We start from the raw sequence: 25,287 nt of genomic DNA on the forward strand, positions 1-25,287 counted from the left end.
ATTGTGTGTGATCAATATTTAGACATTCCAAAGACTCTGTCACATTAATCTGATTTTTCTGCATATCAAGTCCTATATAAGCATGGCAGAAGGTCGGACAGACTCAGGTGCACTCTGTCAGTGCACATTCCTCAAAAGCATCCAGTCATTCCTCAAGAGCATCCAGTCATCACTCAAGTGCCAGCATAGCGGTTTTCAAAGCAAGAGCAAAAGCAGAAGCTGCGCAAGCCAGAGCAGTGTACGCTAAAAGAGAAATAGAATTGAAAGTTGAACAGGCACATCTTCAAGCAAAACTAAAGGCTTTGCAAGTGGAAAAAGAAAAGGATACTGCTTTAGAAGAAGCACAGGTACTGGAGGAAACATTGTTAGAAACAGAACGTAGCGCAGCCAGTAGAGTATCAGTTCCCGTACCAATCGACGACAGTCAAAGTCAAACAGCAGATTATGTAAGGTCAGTAGTGGTACACTGCCATGGAGGAAAATAAATGCCACCAACAGTTCAAGCTTCTCACTTTGTAATTCCAATTAAAAGTGAGTGTTAAAAAGTGTCAAGCAAAGACCCACAAAAGCTTAGAGATTTAGGAGACATCCTCTCAGAACTAGAAGCTGCTAAGCTTGTAGGATGCTTACCCGGTCTGGCATACTTGGACACTTCTAAGTGAGTAAATCCTATGGTGGAGAAACTTCCATATAACATTCAAGAAAAGTGGATGTCATTTGGATCCAAATTTAAGCAAGAATATCATGTTGCTTTTCCACCTTTCTCAGTGTTTGCAAAATTTGTTCATTCGAAAGCAAAAACACATATAGATCCAAGTTTGAGTACATTTCCTCATGCGCAATATGAGAAAGGAGAAAGATTTGAGAGACAAAGACAAATGCCAATATCTGTTCACAAGATTCAAGTTAATGCTTCAACTAAAATACGATTTAATGGGAAAAGAGATCAGATAGCCTGAACAAGAGCTGCCCAATACATGGAAAACCTCAACCATTGAGAAGATGCAGAGGGTGTGGTCTCTACAAGATCTCTACAAGATAGAATGCAATTCTCGAAAGAGCAGTATGTGTGTTATCGTTGCTGTTCTTCTACAGACCACTTTGCCAAAAACTGCACAGTAGAAGTTCAGTGCAAAGAGTGTGGTAGTGACCGTCACCCCTTGGCACTTCATCCTGGAAATCCCAGGCATCTACCCCTTCATTAAACCATGGCGGGAGAAAGACAAATCATCTAGTCATGAGGTTACATCTGAATGCACAGAAGTCTTCGGAGAAGGTCTGAGATCACGGCCTTGTTAAAAATGTGTCTAGTTTCTGTCTATCCAGCTGGACAAAAAGAGAAATCAAAGAGGATGTATGCTATCCTGGATGAGCAAAGCAATCGCTCTTTGGTAAAAAAAGATTTCTTTGACATCTTCAACATCAAAACAAGTCCATTGCCCTACACACTGAAAACATGTGCATGTCTCCCAGAGACAGTGGGTAGAAGAATTTCTGATTTTGTTGTGAAGTCCATTGATGGAAAGATAAGTCTACCTCTCCCTACTCTTCTAGAATGTAATCAGATTCAATCGTGCAGGATTCGTGCAGGATTTCAACTCCTGGTGTAGCATTCCATCACAGCCACCTGAGACATATTGCACAGAAAATATCACCTCTCGACTGCAATGCTGATATTCTTCTTTTACTGGGCAAAGACATCCTGCAAGTACACAAAGTACGCAAACAAATTAATGGTCCAAATACCGCTCCCCTTGCTCAAAAACTGGATTTGGGCTGGGTTGTCATCAGGGATGTATGTCTTAAAGAAGCTCATAGGCCAACTCAGATCATACTTTCAAGACTATCATCTTAGAAAATGGCAGTCACAGCGTTCTGAGTCCATGCTACAGTCAAATCAAGGTAAAAGAGAAGTTGGATAAAAAAAATCTGCAACAACGTCTAGAATCCACATTTGAGGACTCCATTCTTTTAGTTAATGATGGTGAAAGCATTAGTCATTCAGTTTTCTCTTACACTGCAAATGATCATAAGATGGCTCCATTTGTGGAAGACACTAGGTTTCTCCAGATTATGGACAAAGAGTTTTTCCCGACAGTGGCAACAGTTGGGTTGCTCCACTTACCTTCCATGAGCCTAGACAAAGTCTACCCAACAACAAAGACTATGCATTGAAAGACTACGTCTTCTTGCGCTGCGACAAACTCTAAACACGCGATCGCTAATGAAAGCACACTTCCTGGATTTTATGGAGAACTTGCTAACAAATGAGCTTCAGTCTCTTCAGCAAAGTCAAGAAGTGTGGTACCTGCCGCTGTTTGGGGTGTATCACTCTAAAAAACCTGACAAAAATCGAGTTGTCTTCGATTCAAGTACACCATATGAGGGAGTTTCACTGAACAGTGTACTTCTCACAGGCCCAGATTTGAATAACAGCCTGATAGGGGTCCTGATGAGGGGTCCCCAGACCGTAACGGGTCTGTGGCTATTACTGCTGACATACAGCACATGTTCTATTGTTTTCTGGTTAGGGAGGACCATAAGAATTATCTTAGGTTCTTGTGGTACAGAAAAAATGACCTTGACAGTGAAATCGTGGACCACAGAATATGTGTGCATGCTTTTGGGAATAGCCCATCACCAGCTGTGGCTACTTATGGTCTAGGGAGAGCGCCAAAAGAACATGAAGAGAGTTTTGGCAGTGACACCAGAAAGCTGGTGGAAAAGGAGTTCTATGTTGAGGACATGCTTAAATGTGCTACACAGGTAGAAGTGATTGCCCTTCTCAAGCATACACAAGAGATGCTTGCAGTGTCTAACCTTAGACCGCACAAGATTGTCTCTAACTTTCCTTTGGGAGATTGTGCTGAAGGCATTAAAGATCTAAAATTTTTCTCTAATGGCCTTCCCATTATAAGTAGTCTTGGTGTGTTCTGAAATGTTGTAACAGACTCTTTCATGTTTCAGATAATGACAAGCCTTTCACTCGGAGAGGGGTACTATCTATCATAAATAGCTTGTACGACCGTCTTGGATTCCTTGCGCCTGTTACCAATCAAGGGAGACTACTGTTGAGAGAACTTACCAAACAAGGTGAGGGCTGGGGTTCCCCTTTGCCAAAGGACATGGAGGCTGAATGGAGAAAATGAAAAAATTATCTTCAAGATTTGAAAAAGCTACAAATACCACGTGTTGCAAGTCCATTCCTCTGACTGATGTCCAGAGTTTGTGTTTTTGCGGACGCATCAATTAAAGCCATCGCTGCTGTAGGATACCTGAAGGTGACAGATCAACATGGTCACACGGATGTTAACTTCTTATTTGGAAAATCCAAATTAGCACCACAGCCAGACATTACTATCCCAAGACTGGAGTTGTGTGCTGCTGTATTGGCAGTGGAGATTGCAGACATGATTGTGGAAGAGATGGACATGACCTTTGATCACATCTGGTATTATACTGACAGTAAAGTAGTACTAGGCTACATCCATAATCAAACACAGAGGTTCCATGTCTACGTGAATAACAGAATTCAACGGATCCATAAATCCAGCTCACCTGCACAATGGCAATATGTTCCAACAGGACTTAACCCAGCAGACCATGGATCCAGATCTGTGCCTGCGGCACTCTTGGGTACCAATTCATGGCTCATGAGCTCGCACTTCTTGCATAATTCGATCTGAGCTTTGATCTGGATCACAAGAATCATTTGAGCTTGTATGTCCAACCTCTGATTCTGAAATAGGCCCACAAGTGTGTTCTAACTTTAACACTCTCATAAAAGAATAGCACATCTGATTTACATTGCCAATTCGTTCTTCAAACTTTCACAAAGTTGCTGCAGCTCAAAACCTTACTTGTAAAAGTGTGTTAAGGAAACTTCCTCCAGTACTTGACAGCAAAGACTTACTTCAAGTAGGGGGTTGTATTAAAAGGTCTGATCTGGAAACTTGTGAAGTTAACCCTATCATTTTCCCGGGTATACACCATGTGCCAACCATGATTGTGCGATATTATCATGAGGCTGTGAAACATCAAGGCAGACACTTTACAAAGGTGCTGTCAGAGCTTCTGGATTTGGCTAGTAGGAGGTAAGAAGCGCATAAGTGGTCTGCCTTTTAAGTGTGTAACATGCAAGAAGCTGCAAGGGAAGACTGAACATCAGCAGATGTCAGATTTGCCAGTGGAACGGTTGACAGTTGCTCCACCCTTCACCTATATGGGTGTTGATGTTTTCGGACCATGGGAAGTGACTGCCAGTAAGACCAGAGGAGGTCAAGCTAATTCCAAAAGGAAGGCAGGTATGTGTGCATGTATGTGCACGAGAGACATACACATTAAAGTTATTGAAGCAATGAGCTCTAATGGTTTCATTAATGCCTTAAGGAGATTTTTCGCAATCAGCGGGCCAGTTAAACAACTACACTCGTGGCACAAATTTCGTTGGAGCTTCTTGAGAACTCAAAATGGATGAATCTTGTGCCAGTTCAGAGGATGTGCAGAAATATCTGAAGGAACAACATTGCACGTGGATATTCAATTCACCTCCCGGCTCTCACATAGGTGGTCACTGGGAGCGAATGATCGGGATTGCTGGTCGCATTCTTGATTGCATGCTAATGAGAAATCTTTCTGTCTCACCCATGCGGTCTTGACCACATTCATGGCAGAAGTCACTGCAGTGATGAATTCACGGCCTTTAAGCCCAGTGTCCTCCGACCCAGAATTTCCCTTTATTCTCACCCCTGCTACTCTTTTGACAGAAAAGACAGGTGCAACACCTCCCCCACCTGGAGACTTTCAGAATAATGGGTTGCTTAAAGAACAATGGAAACAAAAAAGTTAGCTGACATCTTCTGGACAAGATGGAAAAAGGAATACCTTAGTACTTTGCAATCCCAATGAAAGTGGCATGACAACAAAACGAATTTGAAAGAAGGGGATATTGTCTTAGTAAAGAACATTCAAGTTAATAGAAATGAGTGGCCAATGGCAATCGTTGTGAAAACATCATCTAGCAAAGATGGATTGATAAGGAAAGTGGATGTTAAAGTGACTAAGGGGCTAATCAAACCAAACGCGCTTTAAACGTTTGGAAACGCAAGGCGCGACGCACTGCCTTTTTAAAAAAAGAGCAGTGCGACGCGACTTTTCATATTGCTAGGCAAAGACCGAGTCAGCTGTCTTGTCAATCAAATATTGAAGCGTGAGCGCTCTTTTGCTGTTAACTGTCATATTAGCAGAAACTCTGAAAAAAAGGGCGCTTGCTCTGACCTTGTTTGAGGGTGAGAGGTGCACAAACACACAGGAGAAGGTGAGCGAGTGGAGTCCGGTTCTTCAAAGCAACTGTAAACTTCCCTCACCACAACGTAAGGCCCGCCTCTCCCCTCATTTGATTGGACAATGGAAAGACGCAAATGACATTGGCTGCTTTTCCGCTCTCAGCGCTCCTTCAAAAACACTTGCTGCGGTTGGTGGCAAAAACCGCAAGGCGTTCATCGTGCATAAACAGCGCGCATACGCTCACTGCCAATTGAATATCATTCAAAAAAGGCGCCTGCAACTGCCATAAACACGTTTGGTGTGATTGGCCTCTTAGGATGGCATTCAAAAAATCCTGTCACGTTCTATCTCCGAACTTATCCTCCTCCTGTCATCTGATAAGTTATAAATTGATTTGGGATTCTTACAACCCTAGGGCGAGGAGTGTGCAGGACTGTGTTGATTTAGATTTTGAGGGGACTTATTTTAGGTATGTCTACTCTAAGGGGGTGTGCCCACCAAAGCTTTTAAATGCGGCTAAAAAACGCCTGAAGGATACCAAATGCCAGCTGTATTTTCAGCTGAGTGCCAGCTTTCTTCAGCTTTGGTTGCTGTGATATTTCTGCTTTGTTTATCAGTCGTTGTATGATACGCCGGTTGGTGATGATATTTGTCCCGCCCCTCCTCCACTGTGATTGGACGGACATGTGAGAACATTGACGAGCTGAGCTTTTCACGCAAAGTTGAATATTTGTCAACTTTCGGCGCTCAGCGCTCAAAAAACACTGAGTGCCAGTTTTCTTGATTCATTTAACGTTACACTGCAAAAAAAAAAGATTTTCAAGAAAACATTTTCTTAGTATTTTTGTCTTTTTTTCAGTAAAAATATCTAAAAATTCTTAAATGAAGATGCGTTTTCTTGACAAGCTAAACGACCCAAGAAAATAAGTCTAGTTTTAGACCAAAAATATCAAATTTAAGTGATTTCGTGCATAAAGCAAAAAAATCTGCCAATGGGGAACCAAAAAAACTTGAAAATTTTTCTTAAACACTAAATTCAAGAAAACTTGCTTACCCCATTGGCAGATTTTTTTTGCTTGTTTTATGCACAAAATCACTTAAATTTGATATTTTTGGTCTAAAAATTAGACTTATTTACTTGGGTCATTTTGCTCATCAAGAAAAAGCATCTTAATTTAAGATTTTTTAGATATTTTTACTGTAAAGACAAAAATACTAAGATTTTTTTTTCTTGAAATTAATTTTTTGCAGTGTACTATATCATCAATCTATAATCTTTCAATTTCATACTTAGTAATAGTGAATTTTTTATATTTTTACAGTTTCACAGTTGAAACATAAATGACTTGATGCCTCCAGAGAAGTTTTTTGAGTCCCTGTTTAACTTACTGGATAGTTAGATGCTAGAGAAGTCTAATAAGGCCAGTAAAGACAATTATTTTTGAGTTAAATCTGTAGATATATCTTTCGTATTCAAAAAAATTTATTATTGACAATTATTTTTGAGTTTTAAATCAAAACCTGCTGGCGTGACACATCCTTTAACATTTAAGTGGTCACCATTTTTACATGGATAAAACAGGAAGATGTTTTTGTTAATGCTCACTTATTTTGTATTGTCAGCAGGTTGTATAGTAGGACTGTTTGGGTTTGGTGTCTATGTACTCACAGAAGAAGCTGTTTGGGTTTGGTGTCTATGCTTTTGCAGATGTCATATTCCACCGTGAAGGAGATCACCCGAGTACCGCACGCTGCCCACAGGGCTCTGCGCTCCTGAAAGTGACTGGATGGGCCGAGACACATCAGAGGTGTCCTCACGTCACCGACCTGCAGCGTTTTTACTGGAGTGCCAGTCACCGTCTGAAGCCAGAAAACATGTTACACTGCCTTATTCTGCTGCCAAACTTATAAACTTTTTTAATCAAAGTAATACCTTTAAGACTGAATCTTCATAAATGACTAGCGTTCCATCTGCTGTCCCCACTAACAGGTAACTCTTTTGGCATCTACAGAATCAAAACATCATTTTGTGATCTTAATTTAAATAATTTAAGTAGCCGTGTCACTTCCCATTTGTATCTCTGGATGTGATCACCTGTGCTGAAGGTCACTGTGGAAGTAGAGAGATGTTACAGAGTCCTTTACGCTCTTCAGACAGTGAAGAATCTCTGCACTCTTTGTGTCCATAATAAAGAGTGAACCCGACTGAGTACCAGCAACTAACCAGTCATGCTGTGACCCTGGAGCTCGAACCATAACCAGACACAGAACAGGACTGCTGTCAATCTCCTAAAAGAGAAAGAGATTTCATAGAAAGAAAGACTCAAGCAATGTTTACTTTATAGAAAGGGTTCAAACATTTGAAACAAAATGGCATTAAGATCTAAACAGCAGTCAGTCTACAAAGCATAAAGATACATATCAAACTTACATTTACAACTTGTGTGTTTTTTGGACTGAGCTTATATTATGAGAGTTTTCAGTACTGAATTAAACACTATCTAAACATGTTTAGACTCATCAAACCATCTTGGATGAGTATTTTTGTCTTGTATTCAGTAGAAATATCTAAAAATTCTTAAATCAAGATGTATTTTCTTGATGAGCAAATGACCAAAGAAAATAAGTCTAGTTTTTAGACAAAACATATAAAATTTTATTAAATGTGTGCTTAAAACAAGCAAAATAAATCTGATTTTTTTTCTTGAATTTACTAATTTTTGTTTGTTTAACAGATCCAGTTCCTGCTGTTGTGAAGCTCATCACACCACTAACCTACTGGGCTCCCATCATCGTGATGCCCACCCAATGTCTGACCAGTAACCATCGACTGCTTCCCTTTAATTTTTTAAAATTCTTATAGTATTTAATGTATATTATTTTCTAAGGCTGCCCAGCGACAACCAAATGTGTCCTTTAACTTATTTTTTTTATTTTAATTTCCGTAATATTATATGATATAGTATTTAAAATAGAGTATATTTTCTGTAGGATCAGCTGTCTGGCGCACTCTACGGTTTATTTCTACCTAGGCTTTTCCCACAGGGTTTTTCTCCTAGGAGTTTTTAATCCCTAGGAAGTCAGCTGACATTGGCTTAACTTTAAACTCTCTTTTATACGTTACATCATAAGTACACTCGCTAGTACGTTTTAATCTGCATCGCTGTACTTGGCTCCTTTTGTTGTCCACTGATTTTTCTTTTTTTTTCTCGTTTTAATTAATGTAAAGCTGCTTTGGAACAATAGGGTATTATCCCGCTTCCGGGTTTCATGGGCGGGACTTGTCAACTTTGTGCATGTCCACTTACGGCGCAGTTCAACAATGGCTGAAACGTAGGCTAGATGTCTCACTGCTCTGTTCCACTTTGTACGTCGAACAAACAACGCCAACCCTACTTAAGTTTTCATGGATTCCCGACTGAATTGAGTCTAAGGAAGAAGTGGATTAAAGCGGTTTGCCGAGATGAAGGGCCAAACTTTAAAATAAAACAAGATAGCACTTTGTTTGTAGCCGGCACTTTTGTGAATCAGACTACACTAATGGTAGTGCTAGCTGATGTGGCTAACTTTACTAACCGAGGGCGCATCAAGCATTCGCCAGAGTGATGAGTCATTCACCGGAAGTGGACGTGCACAAAGATCGCTGAAAGCGGAAGTACTACGTATCAGCATGATAATCCCCTATTAAACAATTGTGCTATATAAATAAAATTGAAATTTAATGTATTATGTGTTAGTCTTGTTTCTAGTGACAGGACCCTGACAGTCTCCGTATTGTTGTCTTGTTTTTGTGTGGAGAGTCACATGGCCTGTGTTTTGTGTCCCCTGTGCTCTCCTGTCTTAAGTCTTGACCCCGCCCCCTTGTTAAATATTCATTATTAGTTCACCTGTCTTCCCCTCGTTTTGTAGTTTAGTTCTTCCCTATTTTATGTCTTTGTGTCTGCTGTCTTCTGCTGGATCGTTGTGTACCTTTAGATGCTGTTGTGTGTATGATGTCTGATGATTTTATTGTACTTGTTTGCCCCCCTGTGGGTATTTTCTGCTATTTAATAAAGTATTTTGTTATGAGCTGTTTGCAATTGGGTTCTGCCCCCCCCCCCACACACACATGACAAATGTAAAATAATACACAAAACTGGGAGTAAAACATCATTGTTGATGATAATACGCCAAAAAAAATCAAAATCAATTTCCAAACAAAGACACAATACAAAAACCTCATGAGCTCTTCGACTTTCAAAAATCCGCTCCTTGCTCAGGTTAAAATCTTTCTATAGATTCATTTTAAATTGAGCATTTTTCTGCAAATCATTTAGTACCTGTTGTAAGCTTGTTCCCGTCTCAAGATCCAGTGATGTAACACAGCCCAGCTTTTGGCTACTGCTGCCGCCCCCGATCCACACACGAGCGTCTTTTTCTCCCGCTGAACAGGAGACAGCCAAACACTCGCCAGGCAAACCCAACACCGTCCGCTCTCGCAGTAGACACAGCATGTCTGCAGAGTTCAGACGGTCGAACAACTACAACAAGCACAGAGAAACTCGTTCACATTACGTTATAAACATCCGAGTCCTCCAGTGGCCCAGAAGAATCAGATGTCATACCTGAATGGAAGTGGGTCTGTCCTGGGGGTTTTCTCTCAAACAGTCCCTCATCAAGCATTCGAACCCCGGCCACGGCGAACAGCCATAGTCTTTCACTGGATCTACATGATGGAGGCAATCAATCAAACGTTATTACGGACGTTTTCATGTTGTTCAGAACGCATGAGAACATATAAATATAACCCTCAACACAGGATTTAAAGACTAAAGTCTTATATTGACACAGAAAGGAGAGCAGCCCCATACGAAGGAATTCGGCACATTACCTGGTAGCTTTCCCTGTACAGCCACCTCATCAAACTCACTGGGAAACTTCATCCCATCTGAAATGCGCTCGCCATAGGTAAATAGGTCATACATCAGCAGGCCGAATGAGTATACATCTGCCTGGACGTTATAGATGACATTTCCCCGAGCCACCTCAGGTGCTCTAAAGCCTGAAAGGAGGTGAAACCTGGAGATAAGCATACACAAAACAAGCAGCCTCTGTTCGGTAGTTTATAATGAATCAATATGGACCTGGGGTTCCCTCTGAGCTGCGGACGCCCATACTGCAGCAGTACTGCGCTATGCCATAATCTGTAATCTTTGCGATGACCTCACAGTCTGTCTTCAGGTTAAACAGGAGAATATTGTGTGGCTTCAGATCCCGGTAGATTATCATTGAAGCGTGCAAATATCTGTTTGGACAAAGCATAGAAATAAATGAATACATGTAAAATAAGCTTTTGTGTTACATAGCTAACAGATACCCACCTAAGACCGTCTGCCACGTGTAGTGCTATCCTGTGCTGAAGTTTCCGGCTAAGACTTGATGTTTTCCGCTCAAAGAGCAAGTCCAGGGAACCGCACGGGGCCAATTCCATCACCAAGATGTGAGGGTTGCACCCGGCGGCCAACAGCCCAACCAGACTGGGGTGCTGCAGTTTCCCAAGTACTATCAGTTCCTGCAGACAATCAAGGTTTCATATCAAGAATGTGCTGATGGTGATACTTGTCTTTAGGGCTAAGTATCAATGGGGGGACCAAATGGACCAAAATAAAGTATATTAATACAAATGTTTACTCACCTGTCGCACCAGCCGGTGAACATAAAGTGCAGATGCATGTTTGTTGAAAATCTTCACGGCAACCTCTTCATTCTTGTATACAGCTTTATATACAGACCCGAAACCTCCATCACCTTTGATAAAAAGGATGTTATTTTTTCTTTACGTTATGATAGTAAGGTTTTTATTTACACATTTCAAGCGTTTTTCTTTTTTGAGCACTGACCCAGCAGATACTCTGCAGACAGCTCCATCTCCAGCTGTTCTGGATCCAGTATGATGCTGGATGGCTGGTCACTTAGTACCAGATCTGGAGATATCTGAGAGATGGGCAAAGTACAACTGGGATCTCCTGGGTTCACCAGTAATCCATCTTAAAGACAAAGATCAAGACTAAACAGCCACTTAAGAGATGAACAGCGAATAGACTGAATACTTTGAATTATTGAAATGTGTTATGTTTTAGAACATGAAAGAATTGGCAAAACCTGGATTAATATCGGAAAGCAGATCCTCCAGTAGGATCTTCTGGTAGTTTTGTCCATCATTAAAGCTGTAAAGAGCCCATTTCTTTAGTAGCGTCTCGCCAGTGCCGTTAACATCAGTGGCGAGGAGACCTGGAAACCATTCTTCCAGCAGAGAATCAATGTGATCCACGACCTGTCCCAACAACACACGACCTATATATAGGACAGAGACTTTATCAATACTACCATCAGCACTTCTATAACATGCCCTTCATCATTATCACCACAATCATATGCCAACCATTATTATTGTCATCATCATCATCACAATGACATCATCATAATTATCTTCAGCATCATCATCACCACCACAATCATATCCCAACCACCTTTATCATCGTCACATCGCCATTACCACCTAAATCATCATTACTACAAATCACATTACAACCACCACCATCATCACCATAAGCAACTGCATCATCATCACTAAAATCATACCACAACCCCCATCATCATTACATCACCATAAGCACCTGCATCTTTATCACTACAATCATATCACAATCACCATCATCACCTATACATCACCATAAGAAGCTTCACCACCATCATGACCACAATGGCATCACAACCACCATCATCATCATCAGCTGAACATCACTATAAGAAGCTTCACCACCATCATGACCACAAAGCAATCACAATCACCATCATCATTACCTGTACATCACTATAAGAAGCTTCACCACCATCATGACCACAATGGCATCACAACCATCATCATTACCGGAACATCACTATAAGAAGCTTCACCCCCATCATGACCACAATGATATTACCACCACCATCTTCACCAACACCTGTACATCACCCTTAAGACCCTTCACCATCATCATGACCACAATGGCATCACAATCACCATCATCATTACCTGTGTGTGAGATGATTACGTCAGAGTGAGAGTCAGAGTGAGCGTCGTGCATCAGAGCTCCGTCGAGTTTATCATCCAAATCCTATTTTCTGACTACCTTGTTCCTATTTATATAATATAACATATTCGTTTATCTCAAGAATACTTTACCGTGACGACTATTGAGCAGTACTACCACGTGAAACGATTTATCACTGCTAAACACCCAGTGTTAGCATATAGCCCGCTAGCATCAACAAACAGCCGATCTAATGGCGGACTCATCCACTGTATGCTATTCAGACCTGTCCTCACCTGAGCGGGAAGCTGTGGAGCAGTTGATACCCGGTTATCGCAGATCCTACGCGAAGTACAGCGCCCAGTTCACCCAGGCTCCAGACATCCACAAGCGACCGAGAAGTGCAAAAAGCGAACACCCTACGCGGTGCAGCTTCACGGACCGCGCTTGAGGGAACGGAGACGCCATCGCCCAGAATGAAAGCGATCGGGAAGCCGTGGAGGAGCCGCTGCCCGGCCGTCGCAGATTCAGCTTGCCTCACATCACACTGGCTACAGACGTCCGCAGGCGATCGGGGCGTGCTGCGAGTGAGCTTCCCTCGCGATGTAGCTTCACGGACCGCGTCCAGGTGACCGAAGACGCCATCACCCAACATGAAAGCGGTAAGACTCCGCTTGTTATTGTAACCTGCATTACTTGCCACATGTACAGTTTAGCTTCTTCCATCAGCACAGAGGGGTTTACTTGTGCTAAGTGTATTGAAGTAGTAAGGCTGACGGAGAAGATTGCAGAACTAGAAGTGCGCATCCAAACGCTAGTTGATGACAGCAATACCGCTAATGCTACAAACGTTAATACCGCTAATGCTACAAACGCTAATACCGCTAATGCAACGAACGCTAATGCTACAAACGCTAATACCGCTAATGCTACAAACGTTAATACCGCTAATGCTACAAACGCTAATACCGCTAATGCTACTAACACTGTTTCGGGTGCGCCTAGTGTTAAACGTAATACACATAGCTCGGTTCCATCATCTGAGTCAAGGGGGCCGACTAACTGGGTGACTGTCAGGCGGCAAAGTCGTTTCCGGTGCCCACCCAAGACCCCCCTGGTAATTTCAAACAGGTTCGATATTCTAAGCAACACACCGACTGAGACGTCTGTTAAAAGTGCCTTGGTCATTGGAGATTCGATACTTAGGAACGCAAACATTGAGGCACCAGCCACCATAGTCGATTGTATACCGGGAGCCAGGTCTTCAGACATTAGATCAAAACTTAAAGTGCTGGCTAATGCTAAGCGTAAGTTTTCTAAAATTGTTATTCACGCCGGCACGAATGACACCAGACTCCGCCAGTCGGAGATCACCAAAGATAATATTAAAGAGATATGTGAAATTGCTAAAACAATGTCAGACAATGTAATATGCTCTGGTCCCCTCCCCGCCTACCGGGGGGATGAAACTTACAGTAGATTATTGTCTCTTCACGACTGGATGTCAAAATGGTGCCCTCAGCATAACGTAGGGTTTATAGACAATTGGAAGCATTTTCGGGGGAGACCTGACCTGCTAAAGAGAGATGGCCTCCATCCATCTCAGGAAGGAAGTGCGATTCTCTCTATAAATCTGACCAATAGTCTTACTTCGAATACAGTCTGACTATCCAGGGTACAAGTCAGACAACAGACGGATCGGCTTAACCGTCCATCTGTTAGCTGCCGTGATATGTCAAGATCACTTATATCCCAGCACTTCGAGTCAATCTTACCAGAATATCAACACATTTCAACTGTATCTGTTCCCCGAACAAATAAATACAGAGCACTGCTTGCCACATCTGGTACAAATCTGATTAATATAAAATTAGACAACAATACTTTAACAGATGAACCTCGAATGTTAAAATTCGGCCTTCTTAACATTAGATCGCTTACCAATAAAGAACCTATTGTCAATGAAATAGTTACAGACCAAAACTTAGATGCACTCTGTTTAACAGAAACTTGGCTTAAAGCAGACGACTACATTAGTTTAAACGAATCCACCCCACAAGACTATTATTATAAACACGAACCTCGATTAAAGGGGAGAGGGGGTGGTGTAGCTACAATATACAACAAAATTTTTAAAGTAAACCAAAAATCTGAAGTAAAATTTAAATCATTCGAACTAATGTTGTTAAATATGGAAATAACCGATCGTAACCACAAACAGCTCTCTTTTGCCTTAGCTACAATCTATAGACCTCCGGGCCACCATGCAGATTTCCTTAAAGAAATAGCAGATTTCCTGTCTGAGCTTGTAGTCACTGTAGATAAAGCTCTTATCGTTGGTGATTTTAATATTCATGTGGATAACCCAAAAGATGCACTAGGACGTGCATTTATGGATGTTCTAAATTCTCTCAATATTAGACAAAACGTGACAGGGCCAACGCATACTCGTAAGCACACATTAGACCTAGTTCTGTCACTCGGGCTCAATATTAATGACATCAAAATATCACCTCAGAGTGATGCAGTTTCTGACCATTACCTTGTGTCATACACTGTACTTCTAGATAGGATCAGTCAATCCACAACATGCTACAGATTAGCCAGAACAATAATTTCCACCACTAAAGATAGATTTATTAGCACTCTTCCAGACCTGTCCCAAATTAAACATGTAGCAGATAACTCTGATGATCTAGATATTGTAATAGAAAACCTAAACAATGTCTGTTCTAACACATTGGATGCCGTTGCTCCCATTCGAAAAAAGAGAATCAAAGAAAAACCGCCAGCTCCATGGTATGATCATCACACCGCAGCACTCAAAAAGGCAACTAGGAAAATGGAAAGAAATTATAGAAGCACAAAGTTAGAGGTATGGCGTGCAGCATGGAAAGAGAGTGTTAAACAATACAGACAGGCTATTAAAACCGCCAGATCTACCTATCTTAGCAAGCTTATAAATGAGAATCATAATAACCCTCGTTTCCTCTTCAGCACCGTTGCAAAACTGACTAGAAATAAAGAACAAACAGAAACCAATAGTAAACTTCAACACAATAGTAACGACTTCATGAACTTCTTTTCTAACAAAATTACGGCTATAAGGGAAAACATCGTAGTTACCCAGGCAGCCACCACTCAACCCGTTAGTTCACTTAACACTAGACTACCATACGAACATCTTGATTCATTTAAACCTACTACAATAGATGAGCTCTCTAGACTAGTTACATCATCCAAATCATCATCCTGTATATTAGACCCCGTTCCCACAAAACTGCTTAAAGAGGTATTCCCTGTAGTGTCAACCCCGGTTCTAAATATCTTTAACTCATCGCTAGAAATAGGATATGTTCCAACAGCTTTCAAACTAGCAGTTATTAAACCGCTGATTAAAAAACCACAGCTTGATCAGGGAGAGCTTAATAACTTTAGAGCAATTTCAAATCTCCCTTTTCTTTCGAAAATATTAGAAAAGGTAGTGGCAAGCCAGTTACGCACATTCTTGACAAATAATAGTACATATGAAAAGTTCCCATCAGGATTCAGGCCCCACCATAGCACAGAGACAGCGTTGCTTAGAGTTACAAATGACCTCCTATTAACATCCGATCGTGGTGAAATCTCAATTCTTATATTATTAGACCTTAGTGCAGCCTTTGACACAATAGATCATACAATCTTACTCAATAGACTAGAAAACTATGTTGGTATCAGTGGTCAGGCGCTAGCCTGGTTTAGGTCGTATCTAACCAATCGCTATCACTTTGTTTATGTAAACGAGGAAGAGTCATATCACTCCCTGGTTAAATACGGTGTACCGCAGGGATCGGTTTTAGGTCCTATCCTGTTCTCGTTATACATGTTACCTCTAGGAGACATTATCAGGAAACATAACATAAGTTTTCACTGCTATGCGGATGATACCCAGCTTTACATCTCCTCACATCCCAGCGAAACACACACGTTTTCTAAGTTAACAGACTGCCTTAGCGATGTTAGTGACTGGATGGCACATAACTTTCTTAAGCTGAACTCCAATAAGACAGAGATACTTATTATTGAACCGAATCGCTACAAACATAATATGTCAGATTACAAGTTGCACATAGATGGCTGCACTGTGGTGCCATCTTCCACGGTTAGGAACTTAGGTGTGATGTTCGACAGCAACTTATCCTTCGATAGTCATATCGCCAACGTCTGCCGCACAGCATTCTTCCATCTTAGAAATATCTCGAAAATACGCCATATACTGTCTACATTTCAATTCAATTCAATTCAATTTTTTTATATAGCGCTTTTCACAAGTGTTAATTGTTGCAAAGCAGCTTTACATGAGAAGATGTAGAGGAGAACACAGATAATCAATAGATAATATAAGAAGTAGAGAAAGCGGTTAAACCGTACAAGCGAGCATATTAATAACGTAACGTATACAGTAAAATGCTAAGTTATGCCAAAGTTGGCTGACTCTCCCTGGGACTAAAAACCCTCTAGGAAAAAAAAACCCAGTGGGAAAAAGTCCTAGAAGGACAAAAACCCTAGGGAGGAATTAATATATATTTATATATATATATTTATAGAAACGGTAGGGATAGGAGGCGGGTAAGCGAATTAAACTGGTTTAGCCGGTGGTCGTTGGTCGGGCATCCGCTGGTCATCACGTTGAAGGACAGCCAGTGGATCAGTGATGCAATGATCTTCACAGCAACCGGAACTGGGTCTGTTTGTCTCATGGTCCTCGTGGTCGAGGACGAGACAGGGAGAGAAAAACAGAATTCTATTAGCGTAGGGGCCGTTCGCATGCAATGCAAGTGTCAAACATTATAGTGGTTCAAGTCAGCTCGGTTCCAGACAGGCTAACTATTGCGGCAATAGTATATTACCCATATGAGGTATGTGAGTGCTTTGTTCTAGACAAACTAACTACTGCGGAAAAAGTACATTTACTGGACATGTTATGTGAATGCTTTGTTAAAGAAGAATGTCTTAAGTTTAGATTTAAATTGATCGACTGTGTCCGACACTCGAACACTACTTGGCAAACCACTCCAGAGCCCAGGGGCCAAGCAGGAAAAGGATCTACCACCTTTAGACACTTTTGATATTCTAGGGATAATTAAGTGACCAGAATTTTGTGAGCGCAGTTTACGTGATGGATTGCATTCTGATAGTAGTTCTTTAATATACGAGGGCGCTAGGCCATTTAAGGCTTTGTAGGTGATTACATCTGACGCAGAGAAGCTTATCCATGCTTTTATGACATCTAGAATAGACTATTGTAACTCGCTACTCGGGGGATGCCATGCAAATCAAGTAAACAAGCTTCAGCTAGTTCAAAACGCTTCCGCAAGGGTACTTACTCGATCTAAAAAGTATGACCACATAAGCCCAATTCTGGCATCTTTACACTGGCTACCAGTTAAATATCGCATACAATTTAAAATATCACTAATCACCTACAAAGCTTTAAATGGCCTAGCACCCTCATATCTTAGAGAATTACTATCAGAATACAATCCATCACGCACACTACGGTCGCAAAATTCTGGTCTCTTGATTATCCCTAGACTATCAAAAGTGTCTAAAAGTGGAAGGTCATTTTCCTACTTAGCCCCTAAGCTCTGGAATGATTTACCAACCGATGTCCGAGAATCAGACACAGTCGATAATTTTAAATCTAGACTTAAAACTTTTCTCTTCAACAAAGCATTCGCATAATTTGTCTAGTAAAAGTACTTAACTCGAAATAGTTATATGTACGGAACAAAGCACTCGCGGTCATAACACAGATCAACCAAATAAATAAATAAAAAATAGTTATCTGTACGGAACAAAGCACTCGCGGTCATAACACAGATCAACCAAATAAATAAATAAAAATCTTATCTTAACCTATAGTCGGATTGCGATTTTGGAACTTTCGTGTTCTTGTGAATAGTATGCCATACAAACCCGTTTGCCACTGAACCTGCATTAACGACGACAGTGGGGCCTCCAGCCTTAGTCAAACGGGTTGGCACGTATGGTTGGGTTGTGATTTTGGCGCTTTCTTTGTATTGCAAATAGTATGCCATACAGACCCGTTTGCCACTAAACCTGCATTAACGACGACAGTGGGGCGTAAGGCCTTAGTCAAACGGGTTGGCACGTAGGGTTGGGTTGTGATTTTGGCGTTTTTTCGTGATCTTGTAAATAGTATGCAATATAGACCCGTTTGCCACTGAACCTGCATTAACGACGACAGTGGGGTTACAGGCCTTAGTCAAACGGGTCGACAGGTTTCATTTTCTCTTAAAAATCGGAAGGTGACCCTTAGTTACCATATATACCGTCGCAGTGGGCCCCCAATTTGCAAAATCCTCAACTGTGGATAATATAATTATGCTGCAATAGTTAGTCTGTCTGAAACTAAGCTGATTCAACCACATCACTGTGTGACACTTGCATTACATGTGAACGGCCCCTACGCTAATATGATTTTGTTTTTCTCTCCCTGTCTCGTCCCTGGGTCCCATTGACCCTGAGGACAATGGGACAAACAGACCCAGTTCCGGTAGATGTGAAAGTCGGCACACCTCTGATCTACTGGTCGTCCTTCAATGTGATGCCCAGCTGATGCCTGACCAACGACCACCGGCAGGACCCGCTTAATATCCGCTTAATATCCGCTTAATCTCTGCTTAATCTCTGCTTAAGCTCCTTATCCGTTAATATGTGTGTATATACATGTATATCTCCCAAGGGTTTTTCCCTCCTAGGACTTTTATTTTTATTTCCTCGGCTAAACAACCCGGGGTTTTTGTTTTTTTTCTCCTAGGGGGTTTTTTACCCCGGGGAGGTAGCCTGCTTGGGCTTAACTTAGCTTCTTCTCGACGTTACATTAGTAATATGCTCGCTCATAATGTCGCGTCATAGCCGCAGCAAATTTGACTGCTTATGCTATTGTGTATTATGTTATGCTATCTGTCGTTTTTCTGTGCTTTTACTGCTTTTATTAATGTAAAGCTGCTTTGAAACAATTGAGTATTGTGAAAAGCGCTATATAAATAAAATTGAATTGAATTGAATTGAACCTGTACATCACTATAAGAAGCTTCACCACCATCATGACCACAATGGCATCACAACCATCATCATTACCGGAACATCACTATAAGAAGCTTCACCCCCATCATGACCACAATGATATTACAACCACCATCTTCACCAACACCTGTACATCACCCTTAAGACCCTTCACCATCATCATGACCACAATGGCATCACAATCACCATCATCATTACCTGTACATCACTATAAGAAGCTTCACCACCATCATGACCACAATTGCATCACAAACATCATCATCACCGGAACATCAATATAAGAAGCTTCACCACCATCATGACCACAATGGCATCAAAACCATCACCATCATCACCACCTGTACATCACCATAAGAAGCTTCACCACATTCATGACCACAATGGCATCACAAACATCATCATCATCATTACCACCACCGGTCCGGAACATCACTATAAGAAGCTTCACCACCATCATGACCACAATGGCATCACAACCATCATCATCATCATCATCACCGGAACATCACTATAAGAAGCTTCACCACCATTATGACCATAATGGTATCACAACCACCATCTTCACCACCACCTGTACATCACCCTTAAGAAGCTTCACCATCATCATGACCATACTGACATGACCACCATCATCATCATCACCTGAACATAACTATAACAAGCTTCACCACCATTATGACACAATGGCATCACAAACACTGTCACCTTCACATCACCATAAGCACCTGCATCATCATCATCACTATCACATATACCGATAATTTGCATGTGATATCATGCACATCTCGTCAGTAAAGCCGGTTCCTTGATTAGTAGAAAATCACCATCACCTGCTATTCAGATGGAGTGGCATTAACTACACAAAGCCGTAGTTCACTGACAAGCTGGGCCATATCGCATACATACCCTAGGTCATACGTCCGCGATAATTGATGCGAAATTGCCCCGATTGTCAGTGAACTACCGCTTTGTGTAGTAAATGCCGCTCCATCTGAAAGCAGCTGATGCTACCATCATCATCACATCACCATAAGCACCTGCATCATCATCACTAAAATCATCACACAACCACCACTCTTTATCACCATAAGAAGCTTCATCATCATCACAACAATGACATCACAACCACCATCATCAACACCTACACATCACCATAAACACCTGCATCATCAGAATGATATTCCAACCACTGTCATCACATCTCCATAAGCACCTGCATCATCATCATCATCATCACAATCATATCCCAACCACCATCATTAGTATCATCACCGCCACTGTAACTATTAAGATAACCTAACTGAAACACCTAATGGGTCTCTCACCTTTGCGAGAGCAGGGGACCGTGATCTTAATGAAGCTAGCCGGGTTTTCCTCCAGGGACGAGGCCTCCACCAGACAATAAGCTTCAGCAGACCAACTCAGATAGATGCCCTTTCTCCAGTAGATGCGGTTTGGCCTCAGCGCTTTCTCTAAAGAGTACACACATGCAGCAAAAATTATGTCACCAAATTTTAATAAACAAACATTGACATGACTTATACTATACAGTAGGTGTGATGAAAGTCATGCATTAGATAAACATAAACAACAGCCTAAAATCTAACAACCGTTATTTACTTAATTCACAGGCTCGTACACAAACATTTCATCAGTGTATTTTAACTGGGACTTAAGACTTGCTGTTGCTAGCAACACAATCTACTTCATGATCACTGTACCAGTGGAGGTGCAGAAAAAAAAGTGGCTATTTACCTCTCCCATACAGCATGAATGAGGACATATCCAGCAGGCGGCTGATCTGTCTGGACCAGTAACCCATGGGGAAATAGGGCATCTCATAGAGGCGAACAATATCCTTTGAGTTCTCACAGTAAGGAAGCTCAATCACGGGCCTGTCATCTGAGAGGCTGGGGAAACAACAAACAGAACTTTCTATCAATTTTATATATTTATATTAATTTGACCAAATGTCTGTGCCAATATATTCAAATTGAATGACATCTGCCGATAACTTTTTACAGCTTGTTTCAAATTACCAAATTCTAGTGCCTACAAACTGCAATTCTGTTGTCGTTTACCCCTGATTCAAAATAATCTATACCATGATAATAGGAAAATGATACTCCAATTATACCTGCTGGGTACAAGTAGCTGATCATCTCCGAATGGCAATGCGATCTGGAACTTTTCTAGCAGTTTGAAGTACTGGGTGAGTTGGTCTTGAGGGAAACAGCGGCTTTTCTCCAGAAACTCCTTTATGGTGGAACGCTGCACCACCCCTCTTGCGCTCTCCCACTGACCTGAGCTCCTCAATGTCAACGTCTAATAATTGATGAAACATGTTAGAGAAATATTTCTGCTATGAATGTCTAGCTGAGCCAAGTGTGTGTGTTACCTGTGAAATGATGTTGCAAAGCCACTGTGGGTCAATAAAGTACAAGTCCTTTAGCTGCAACGCTGGATCATCAAAGTGCAAAAGGACACCTGGAGACACAAGAGTCCAGTCTCAGTCCACTGACCACCGATTGACTGCATATTGCACACAAAAATACCAAAGAGCTTTCCAAAACCACAATCTCCAGTCTGACTGAATGGCATCTACACAAATTGTTTTTGAGCAGTCTGACTGAAATAATTAGTGCATGCTGTACTGTAAATTCCCAGACTGCTCCAATGAATGATTTTACAAGATATTGTCAGTTTCATAACATCAAATATTTTATTCTTTCTTCAACGTGCTTATTTGTATCGATCGTGCGCAATCTTCTGCGATAATTGTACTGTATTATTTGTATTCCCACCTTAGTGGACTCTCTTGTTCAAACATTTCTCGTGCATGCGCTGTTGTACGCATGGGTGATTCTCACGAAACAATTGAAACACCATGGCACTAATGATTTTAGCTTTAAAATGTGTAATATAGTAACATTAAAAAGCATCAGAATTAACACAATACTGTGTTCTACCTTGCACAATGTGTGATTTCAACATAAGAATTTATAATTGTAAATTTTACCTCATTTTCTGCTGAAATTCTCATTACCGCAATGTGTCCGGCTGTGTTTGAACATGCGTTATGTTGTAATTTAATCAAATTAACACAAAAATATTAAGAAAAAAAATAAATGGATGTTTTGCTAAACTACTTTAGATGACAGAAAAAATATTTACTGAATATTCATGTATACTAATAATGAAGAAAAATTAGGAAAATGATGTGTCCATGCCTGATGTTCTCATCCTCCGCAACACTTTTTTGAGAACAGTTTAAGCACACATACAGAATTTTAATAAAGTTTGATTTTGAGTGGCCAAGCACATGGACCAGTTACTTCAAGATGGCTACCAGGTAAGATCATTTTTTTACAGTTCATTTGAAATATTGTCTTGTCAGAATGCTTACATGACATTTTGATTATCATTACCGCAACAGATGCTTATTAAATGTTAATTTAATTAATAGAAGCGTAATACTTTGATTTTAAATGCATGTGCAGAATCTCCAAATGATGTTCTTTCAGGTTTGTCATGTCATTTTGAAAATATGTCAGTGTTGATGTTTTCTGACTGTTGCGGTTATGAGATTTTTTAGGACTAATTTTTTAAATTATGTTACAAAAAGTGTTAAATGATAAGTAAAAGTTTTTAAATTAATGTTCCCATTTACTCCAGACTTTTTTTTCAATGTCTGGTGGGAAAAAAAGTAAATTTAAGCAATTTTTACATTTTCATGCTTGACCACAGACCCTCCTGATGACAAAAATGACATCATGTGGACGGCCCGCGTACGCAAACGGCCCTAGTATAAATTCGGCTGAAGGGCAACCTTCCGGTCTCTCTCGCGAAGCCAACACGGAAGTGGCTTAAACTGCAATTCATTGACTGTCCACTAGAGATCGGTTCCAAAAGAAAGTCAATCCCATAGACCCTCCCCCCCCAATGGTAAAATGCCCAACTTTACAGCAGACATTCTATACTATATAGTGAATAAGATTGTGACGGCAAGTCCCACCAACTTTGGCCTTCAGAAATCCTCTTCAGAGACCTATAGGTGACGTCATGGACACTACGTCCATGTTTTATTCAGTTAATGAGACCAAACAGTGGTGTGTAAGCTGTGTAATGTGTAAACCTCCATTAGTTCCCAATAGTAACGGGTTTGAGAAGGACCTGGATTCAGTGTTTCCCTTACATTCATTTATTTGCGGCGGCCCGCCACAAAATCAAGATTGACCGACACAAATAGATGTGTTCACCGCACGTTTTCACTACCTCTCTTTTACACAACAGGTCCTGTACACACACCGTGGCATCAGTTGCCATGCTGGGCTGTGACTCTGAAGCCTGATTTATCACGGCAAGTCATCACGGAGTGTGCGGTCGTGAGGGCTAAGCCAAGACACAATTTTGCGTGGGGTTGTGCACGCCATTGTATGCGCTAATGCGTCAAGAATAGGTTTTGCTCCGTATCCGACAAATGAAAAACCTGGCAGCATATAAGTTAGTAACCCGTCCCCCTGGCGAATGTGCTGCCACAAATAAACTGTAAGGGCTCAGTCACACCAAAAGCGTTTATGGCAGTTGCAGGCGCCTTTTTTGAATGATATTCTATGGGCAGGGCGCGTTTGCGCGCTGTTTATGCGCGGCGAGCGCCTTGCGGTTTTCTGCTGCCTGCCGCGCACGCGTTTTTGAAGGAGCGCTGAGAGCGGAGGAGCGCCTGACGTCATTCGCGTCTTCCATTGTCCAATCGAATGAGGGGAGAGGCGGGCCTTACGTTGTGTCGAGGGAAGTTTACAGTTGCTTTGAAGAACCGGACTCCACTCGCTCACTCTCTCCTGCGTGTTTGTTCACCTCTCACCCTCAAACAAGGTCAGAGCAAGCGCCCTCTTTTTAAAGTTTCTGCTAACATGACAGTTAACAGCAAAAGAGCGCTCACGCTTCAATATTTGATTGACAAGACAGCTGACTCGGTGGTTGCTTAGCAATATGAAAAGCGGCGCTGCACTGCTCTTTTTTAAAAAAGGCAGTGCGTCGCGCCTTGCGTTTGCAAGCGTTTAAAGCGCTTTTGGTGTGACTGAGCCCTAAGTCTGCAGGAAACACTGGCATTGATTGTCAAAATGATAGTGTCCTACTTTTTTTTAGATTTATGTCCAGGAAATAGTCAGAATGTGGGTTAAATACCTAAAATTGTGAAAAAAAACTAAGATGATAATGTTGCTGTTGTTAATGTACATAAAGACTATTTTGCATTGATATGTAATTTGGTCCAATGCTATCTGGTCTTCACATCTTATGAGTGCTTTAAAAGGCCCTTTGATAACATATTGTAAAAATCTGACGTAGAATAAAGTAAAACGTGTTTGTCTCTCACCGGCCTCACTGAGGAAATGAACAGCGTGCGGTAACTCTCCCTCATCCAGCTGCAGTTGTGTTTCTTGTATGATCTCCAGCAGTCTGCTATGTCTGAGCACTGGGAATTTAGCTGGGACACGGGTCCTCTCCTGCAAAACTCTCCTCTCCAACTCCACATAACAGTCTGGGATCAGCTGACCCATTACCGGCTGACCCTGGATCTGCCAAGCATGACAAATTTCTAAATGTCAACTGAATATTCATCAGGAAATAATGTTTTATCCAGCTGACCGGACTATGAATGTTAGGTTAGGATGTTATTAGTATGGAAGTTTTTACTAAAGTGAGCAACATATTATTACTGCTAATGCTTTAAGCTATGGACATATAAGATACCTCAAATAATGTAGCTTGTTAAGTACAAGTATGTTTTTGTTTTACTAATTGATTAGATTTATAATTCACACCTGTTAGACCATAAAACACTCCTCAAGTTAAT

General features: G+C 41.2%; 1 protein-coding gene across 1 annotated transcript in view; it reads right to left on the minus strand.

Annotated features, from left to right (window-relative positions):
• Positions 1-25,287, minus strand: part of lrrk2 (leucine-rich repeat kinase 2) — a 52,052-nt gene that overhangs the window by 5,409 nt on the left and 21,356 nt on the right. The window contains exons 32-47 of the mRNA XM_073868357.1: positions 24,808-25,009; positions 21,832-21,920; positions 21,571-21,758; positions 21,189-21,343; positions 20,759-20,905; positions 11,428-11,619; positions 11,166-11,312; positions 10,961-11,073; positions 10,647-10,837; positions 10,410-10,570; positions 10,157-10,327; positions 9,891-9,991; positions 9,606-9,806; positions 7,382-7,575; positions 7,220-7,292; positions 6,956-7,146 (exon numbers count right to left, since the gene is read on the minus strand). Of these exons, the coding sequence (XP_073724458.1) occupies positions 6,956-7,146; positions 7,220-7,292; positions 7,382-7,575; positions 9,606-9,806; positions 9,891-9,991; positions 10,157-10,327; positions 10,410-10,570; positions 10,647-10,837; positions 10,961-11,073; positions 11,166-11,312; positions 11,428-11,619; positions 20,759-20,905; positions 21,189-21,343; positions 21,571-21,758; positions 21,832-21,920; positions 24,808-25,009 (2,516 nt within the window). The remainder of the gene's footprint in view (positions 1-6,955; positions 7,147-7,219; positions 7,293-7,381; positions 7,576-9,605; positions 9,807-9,890; positions 9,992-10,156; positions 10,328-10,409; positions 10,571-10,646; positions 10,838-10,960; positions 11,074-11,165; positions 11,313-11,427; positions 11,620-20,758; positions 20,906-21,188; positions 21,344-21,570; positions 21,759-21,831; positions 21,921-24,807; positions 25,010-25,287) is intronic.

The sequence above is a fragment of the Misgurnus anguillicaudatus genome, chromosome 6 (assembly GCF_027580225.2).
Source record: "Misgurnus anguillicaudatus chromosome 6, ASM2758022v2, whole genome shotgun sequence".
Classification (NCBI taxonomy): Eukaryota; Metazoa; Chordata; class Actinopteri; order Cypriniformes; family Cobitidae; genus Misgurnus; species Misgurnus anguillicaudatus.